The sequence below is a fragment of the Sus scrofa genome, unplaced genomic scaffold, assembly GCF_000003025.6.
Source record: "Sus scrofa isolate TJ Tabasco breed Duroc unplaced genomic scaffold, Sscrofa11.1 Contig74, whole genome shotgun sequence".
NCBI classification, from domain to species: domain Eukaryota; kingdom Metazoa; phylum Chordata; class Mammalia; order Artiodactyla; family Suidae; genus Sus; species Sus scrofa.
The window spans coordinates 491,775-500,020 of record NW_018085302.1 but is presented as its reverse complement, the minus strand read 5'-3'; the positions used below and the strand labels follow the sequence as shown (position 1 = coordinate 500,020).

The window sequence follows — 8,246 nt, the reverse complement described above, 5'->3', positions numbered from 1 at the left end:
TTCACAAATGCACAAGAGGGCTCAGAATAATGGGACACTGAGATGACATAATATGTCACCTGGAGTTTGAACCAAGAGGAAAACCTAGATCTCACAAAGATTGCACAGTGTTTCCTCAATACATTACACACTCAATGTTGCCCCATAGATGTTTCACAGGTGACAGGTACTAGGTGTCTGAAGACATATAAATCATTGTGGAGAAAGTAAGAAAAAATTGAAACAAGGACTGGGACAAGTCTGCCAAGAACATGCTCCTGACTGATGGTGACTATTTTACTTCTCAAAAATTGAGATTGCAATTCCTTCCTAATTAATAGTTGTCATCCTTTAATCCTTTGTAGATAATTTGGGTCTCAGGAAGGTGTTCCCTTGTCAGATGGATCTCCCCACATCTCCCAACAATGTGACTGAATTTGTTCTCTTGGGATTCACACAGAATCCACACTTGCGGAAAATACTCTTCATGGTCTTTTTGTTCATATTCCTGGTTACCTTGCTGGCAAATCTGTTCATTGTCATTACCATTTCCCTCAGCCCCACACTCTCAACTCCCATGTACTTCTTTCTCACTTACTTGGCTGTCATAGATGCCTCCTTCTCCTCCGTCACCACCCCCAAAATTGACCTGCTCTATCAGAGGACAACCATCTCCTGGGGTGGCTGCATGACTCAGCTCTTTTTGGAACACTTCCTGGGAGGATCAGAGACCATTGTTCTCATTGCCATGGCTTATGACCGCTATGTGGCCATCTGCAAGCCTCTGCACTACACAACCATCATGCGCCATGGGCTCTGCCAGCTCCTGGTTGTGGTGGCCTGGATTAGTGGGATACTCCATGCCACTGTGCAGATTCACTTTGTGCTTGACTTGCCCTTCTGTGGTCCCAAAGTCATTGACCACTTCATGTGTGAATTCTTCTCACTGTTGGAACTTGCCTGCACTGACACTTACTGGCGTGGAATAGTGATATCGGTTAACACTGGGGGCATGTGCTTGCTCATTTTTTTCATGCTCCTCATCTCCTACATGGTCATTCTGAGATCCCTGAAATCCCATGGCTCTGAAGGAAGACGCAAAGCCCTCTCCACCTGTGGCTCCCACTTTACAGTAGTGGTGCTCTGTTTTGTCCCTTGTATATTCATTTACATACGTCCTGTGGCCACCTATCCTGTGGATAAGTTGGTGAGCTTGTTCTATGGAACCTTCACTCCCTTCTTAAATCCTATCATTTATACAGTGAGAAACACAGAGGTGAAGAATGCCATGAGGAGTTTGTTGAAGAGGAGGGTAACTTGGGTTGTCCATGATGCCTAGAAATTGATAATTTATATACACAGGGAGTTGTGAATTCTGAAAGAAAACTAAGAAATCATGAACATCATTGACAGAAACAAAGGCCAATTCTAATATTTGTGGATTATGTAAATGTGTCTAGGCCTTGATAAGGAATTTTGACAACATTTAACATTTTTAGCAAGCCTTTAATATTCATGTTCATAGCTTCAGAATTGACAATGGGAAAAAACCTATGTAACCCTAGTTTTATGAGTATAGAGTATGTTTTACCTCAGAGTCTTCCATGACTTTACTAAACTCTTTACTTGTGTTACTTGGATGGAATTGGCTCTTCCAGAGCACCGTGGTCTCAGAACTTCTTCCATTTTTGCCAAGCCTGCATTAAAGCAAAGAGGCTATGGATATTCTTAGTAGGTGCCTAGGAAGGGGACAGTTGCAAGAAGGAATCATAGTAGACTTTTTCTAATGTGGTTTTACCAAAAGCAAAAAGAGAGTCACTCATCAAAAGATAACTCATAATGCATTTGCATACTTGGCATAAAATATAAGCCATAAAATTTGAAATTACTCTAAATTTGCTCTGTATGCTTAAGTATCTTATGGCTCATGGCTTTGAATATAAAAGAAATGTTTTCATTTTCCATACCACCACATGAGTCATTTGAAACAAGATTAAGCACCTGGAATTCCCATGTGGCTCAATGGTTAACGAATCTGACTAGGAACCATGAGGTTGCAAGTTCGATCCCTGGCATTGCTCGGTGGGTTAAGGATCCGGCATTGCTGTGAGCTGTGGTGTAGGTTGCAGATGCAGATCCCAAGTTGCTGTGGCTCTGGCATAGGCCAGCGGCTACAGCTCTGATTGAACGCCTACCCTGGAACCTCCATATGCTGCGGGTGCAGCCCTAGAAAAGACCAAAAAACAAAAACAAAAAAAAAGTTTAAGCATCTTTTATCAAAGGTGAACATTTAAGACATATGAATAGGATCCAAAACTATCTATGTCTGATATTTATATTTACATCAAATTAATGTTTTATTGACTATCAGGCATATTCACATCAGTTGATTTACCCATATGAAAACTGGTATTTCCATTATAAGTATCCCCATTTTACAAAGAGCAAATTAAAGCTAAAAGTGTTTTTCTAATTTGCTTGCCTTTCACATGACCCATGCTTCCTCCATAAATTATGCTAGGAAATGTGACACTAGAATGCAGCTTCTTTTCAATGTTTTAGCTACAACCTTCCAATCCAAGTCTTTAAAACTCAAAACTACTTTCTTTCTAATGAAATATGATTATCTGTGTTATGTTTAAGTTTATAAACAAAAAAGCTAACTGCAGTCATAATACTTAATTCACTTTGAACTTCAAGGAAATAGCATCCATAAGATGTAGACTTTCTCACATGTAGCAATCTATTTCATCACTGTAATTATTGTCCTCTCTTTGAACATTCAAGCTACACCACTTCACTTTCACAAAAGACCAGCACTAGTATGGTAACTATTTTGTTATGTTGTTGTTATTTTGGGATTTTTTGGGGGGAGGTTATGTAAAAGCAAAAATCCCCTTCAGATTTCTTTCTCATAAGTGAAAAAATGCACTAACATGGACCTTCATAAAGTCAAAATGGCTGAGTTGAACCTTCAGAAAGTGGGAGATACTTGCAATGTGCTTCTCACCATCTGGAAAATACCAGGAAATTCCAAGTTATTACATCTCTGTTCATCCAAGCCTCTCTGCCTCCAACACTCCAACTCACATTACTTCTCACAAAATCACTGTCTCCAAGTCAGTGGTTAACCTGAGCTCTTTCTTCCATCCTCTGACCATACCTTAATGCCCCAGAATGGCACTGGGGAGAACATGTTTATGAGGTTGTGCATGGCGTTCTCCAAAGACGCAAGAATATACAATAGAGAAAAGAGAGTCTCTTCAACAAGGGGCGCTAGTTTCAACCCCAAAAGTCTACAACCTAACATTGGAGAGTTATGCTGTATTTGGTGGGTATTCTGAGAACTCAAGCCCGTAAGAGTGCATCTCAGATAATGCAGAGCAACTGTTCTGAAGAGGCAAGGGGAGGAGCCAGGATATATGGGAGGTTTTGCAACAAAAGATCAGGAAGTAAGAGCACCAAGATTACTATTAATAAAGGAGAACTTCATGAATAGAGGTAAGGAGCTTTTCCATGTACAGGAAGTTGTGAGGTCTGGGCTCCCCGAGATCATTCCCTGGTTAGGCACCTCAGCTCTCTGGGTCAGTGTCCTGTGCTTTCTCATCCTCAGTCTCCTCAGGGTGCCCCATCTGGGATCTCTGCAGCAGGTGGCTGCTAAATGGCTGGTCCTTTTTGTTTCCATCCTGAGTTCCCTCAGGGCTTAGCTTCAAGGTGGCTGTAATGTGGTGGCTTGATGGCTGCCATATCCTTTGTTTACTCACATGGCCTGCAACATTGTAGTCCACAGTCCCTTCCTTTGCCTCCAAATTTCAACCAATATCTGAACAAGTTATGTCCTATGTCACTAGGAATTTCATCTCAGATCAGGCGAGATATATACTGTTGATGTGCCACTCCTGGTGGTACTTTATGGAGTAGGCCCTGTTGAGATTGTAAATTCTCCAGATCCTCTATCTTACTAGCCAAATATGATCAAAGAAATATTTTCCTTTCTTCCTCCTTCTCATACCTAGAATCACACTTAGGATTGTGGTATAAGAGTCAGAAATATGGTCTTTTTCCTCAAGATGTTCTGCTGTGCTCAATTTTATTGGACTCTTGGATACACATTTGTTTGTATAAGAGGAACATCTTATAAAACAGACTGGATATAAGTCATGCAGCTGGTTACATTAACTATGTCATAGCACAATAGGGAGACACAAAGCAAAACATTTGGAAAACAATAAAATGAAATTAATGTAATGAGTTTTAATCTGGTTGCAGTGAACCATTAAATCCACAAGAGACCTCGCTGGAGAAGCCTCATTTTGGACAGATCATCTCGAGAGAATAAGATGGCTCATCTTTGTTCTCATATGTACACTTTATCAACCTGTTGGTGGACAGAGTACAAAGGGAACATTTTTTTTCTGGAAAACAAAGATCAAAGGCCAGGGTATTTCAAAAAAATATAAAGTTATAAATGATATTTGTGACTTCCTTCAGTCCCCTTCAGTATTTAAGGAATGCTGATCTGGATGAACTCTTCAGGTTTTCCATCAGAGTTTTGCCATTTGTTACTCAGTTCAGTGATGTTCTCTAAATACAGCCCACCAGAACCTTGGATTTCTCAAAATGTTCCTTTTAAGAAAGCTGTTATATAAAATAAAGATTGCCCATGAAGGATAAAACTTAAAATGGCATGGTTAAACTTTTGAATACAATGTAATCGGTAGGAATGAGGGAGACTTCTGTGATATACAACACTGTAAGAGAATAAAAAGAATTATGACTGATATATATATATATTCTATTGGGGCATGTCAAATTTTAGGAATCGCATATGCATTTCGGAATATCTATAATAAACACATTTATCTATACACTACAACCCAAAGTTTATTTCCAATCCCTTGATAGTGTTTCTCATTGTAATTTAGCAAACCAAAAAAGCCTAATTAGTTTAAAATTCCTCTCTGAGATGTCTCAGGGTTCCTTTGAAGGGACCCAGTGTTACCTGGAAAATAAAAGAACTTCAGTTATATTTTGAGATTTGAGAAATTTGTAAAAATATCCAAAAGTCTTAAAACAAACAAGATCACATGTCACTGAGAAACAACACTTGTTTATTCGACCAAGCTTGCAAGATTAAAATAAAAAAGCAAATACAGACCATTTAAGGGCACAGAAATCCACATAATATCTTATCAATGGCAGTGCTCAAAGAAAACTTTGTTCTCTTAATTCTAATCTTGTGTTAGCTTCCTTTTTCAAATTGTTTAAAAAATGAAACGTATGGCCATTCCAAGGGCATGTGGAAGTTCCAGGCCAGAGATTGAATCCAAGCCACATCTGCGACCTACAGAGTAGCTGTGGAAATTTACCCATTAAACACACATCCTCACAGAGCCAATATTGGGTCCTTAACCAGCTGAGCCACAATGAGAAGTCCAACAAGATATTTATTAACAGTGATTCAAACCAATAGAACACAAGAGGCTTCCCCGTAACAGAATGGGGAGGACGCCATGAAACAATACCCTGAAAGTTTACCGGTTTACTCCCCAAATATATGACAGACGTCAAGATTTCAAAACACACACACATACACACACACACACACACACACACACACACACACACACACACAGAAAGAGAGAGAGAGAGAGAGAGAGAGAGAAACACTCTAGAATCAGGTAGAACATTTAGATCTCAAAAATATGGGAAGAGAAATGTAAGTTCCCCCTACAAGGCTTTCGGTTGAGGTCAGAAGTCTGTAAAATAATTTTATCAAGTCAGTGTTTTTATTTAAATGTGTAAAAATCAGCCCACGTTGGCCCTTCAGGGCTGAGATCTCCTTTAATATAATTTAGGTACTTACAAGAGTGAGCTCTGTAATTATTGCACAAGGACGGATCTAGTGTGATTTTTGGAAGGTGGCTTTAAAGAGGTCAGGTCAGCATCTACTACAACACTCAGCAGAGACTGTTCAGTTTATTAGCACATCGCAGGTGCTGCTACTATCATCTTTCAATCAGGGTCACTTTCTCCCAGTTTTTTTCTCAACCATTCTCCAATGATATCTTTAAATTGGGGTGGGGCACTTCCCAATGTCTTTCAACTGGGGATCCAGGTACTTCTTAGACAATGCCAAATAAACTCAGGATCATCAACAAATACTGGGAAAATCCAAACACCAGGAGAACCTTGGCCAAAATATTTTGGACTCTCCAAGGAGATGGATGAGCACAAGAGGACTCTGCTGGTACCAGGGCTCCAGACACTCACAGAGATCAGGTGTAGGAGAAAAAACTGCTCTGAGTCCCTTTGTAATTTGTCTCCAAAACTGTCAATTGTAGAAAAAAAATTCACACCTAAAAGTTGAGGGTTATGTTTTATTTGGTGAGCAAAACTGAGGACTTAATCAAGGACATGACATCTCATATAATTCTGAGAGACTACACAGACGAGGGAAGTGTGGTAGATGGGCAGAATATATGGGACTTTTTTCAACAAAAGACCAGGTATTTGGAATCAAAACATTATTGTTAATTAAAGAAAACTCAGTATCTCAAGTTAAGGAATTAATCCCTTTGCTATGTATGGGAAGATGCAGCATCTGAGCTCCTTGTACTCATTCCTTTGGTAGGCACCTCCGCTCTCTAGGGCCAGTATTCCATGTTCCCTCATCCTGTGTCTCCTCAGGGTGCAGCATTGGGGGCTGGCTGCAGTGGTGGGCATTGTTTCCATCTTGAGTTCCCTCAAAGCTCACTGTCCAGGTACCTGTAATGTAATGCTAATGGCTGCCACATCCTTTGTTTACTGCTGTGGCAGGTAATATTTCTCATTCACCCGTCTAAAAGAAAATTCAATGTGAGACTCTTAAAGTTGTTCAATCAGGGATGCATAATGAATTTACAAATCCCAACAAAACTGGCTTTGTCTGCAATGGTCTGGGATATAAATCCATCTTTCAGCAGATGGATGTCCTTGTAGTCACGGCCTGTGATCGCTAGGTGGCGATCTGCCCTCATGAACCAAGACATATGCTGCCTCCTGGTGGAAGTGGGTTTTCTTCGCTTGATTGGACAGACCTTGTCACTTTCTGGCTTCCATGCTGTGGTCCAGACATCATGGATCACTTATGTGTGACATTTTCCCCTAATACCGATGCCAGCATTGACTCTTTCCTTGTTCATCTGTTGGTTGCTGCAGTGGTGGGGTAATCCATGTGATCACATTTGTAATGTGGTTGGTATCCAGTGTGTTCATCCTGTGTGCCTTGGAGACTCACAGCTCTGCAGGCAGGAAAAAGTCCTGTCTACCTGTAGCTCCCTCATCACCATTTTGTCTTGTTTTTTGTTTGTTTGTTTGTTTTGTTTTTGTCTTTTTTTGGAGGGCTGCACCCACAGCATATGGAGATTCCCAGGCTAGGGGTCTAATCAGAGTTGTTGCTGCTGACCTATGCCAGAGCCACAGCAATGCCAGATCCCAGCCACGTCTGCGACCTCCACCACAGCTCACGGCAACGCCAGACCTTTAACCCACTGAGTGAGGCCAGGGATCAAACCCGTAACCTCATGGTTCCTAGTCGAATTCGATTCTGCTAAGTCACGAAGGGAAACTTCTGTCTTGTTCTTTGTGTCTGTACTTTCATGATTCTGAGACCAGTAGCTCCTTTTCCCATGGAGAAATCTATAGCAGTATTCACTAGTATTGTTACTCCCACGTAAAACCCTCTTCCTTACACAGTAAAAACACAGAGATCAAAAGTGCAACTAAAATGATATTAAACAGATATGCCATTTCAAATACTAAATGACCCCAAATGAAAATTTTATGTCTCTCGTGATCTTTACATTTTCATATTTTATTGCTCTAAATTTCTTCCCATACCTCTCACTTGACACTAAAAGCACCTAAATGATATGATGATTATCCCCATTCCACCCACGACAAACAGTGAATTTCAAAGAAGTTCAATAACCCACCCACTAGCAGAGACGGAGCTAGTATTCAGATCTCCATTCTTCTAAAACCAAAGTTGATACTCTTTCCATAGTTTCAGTGCTGTCAGAGACAAGGCCTTTCCTTCAGACCCTCTCTCATTTTGTAGCAGTGTAAAATTTCCTTTCAGGAAGTTCCCATTGTGGGTCAGTGGGGTATGCATGGGACTAAGATCAATGAGGTCGTGGGTTCCATCCCTGTCTTTGCTCAGTGGGTTAAGTATCCAGCATTGCCATGAACAATGTGAGTATGGAGGTCATAGACCCGGGTCAGGT

The 8,246-nt window shown here is 40.6% G+C and overlaps 1 protein-coding gene across 1 annotated transcript; it reads left to right on the top strand.

The window, feature by feature from the left end:
* Positions 1–379: 379 nt before the first annotated feature.
* On the top strand, positions 380–1,318 carry LOC100522729 (olfactory receptor 140-like). The gene has a single exon (XM_003124202.1). It carries the CDS (start codon positions 380–382, stop codon positions 1,316–1,318), a length of 939 nt encoding a protein of 312 aa, XP_003124250.1.
* Positions 1,319–8,246: the final 6,928 nt, after the last annotated feature.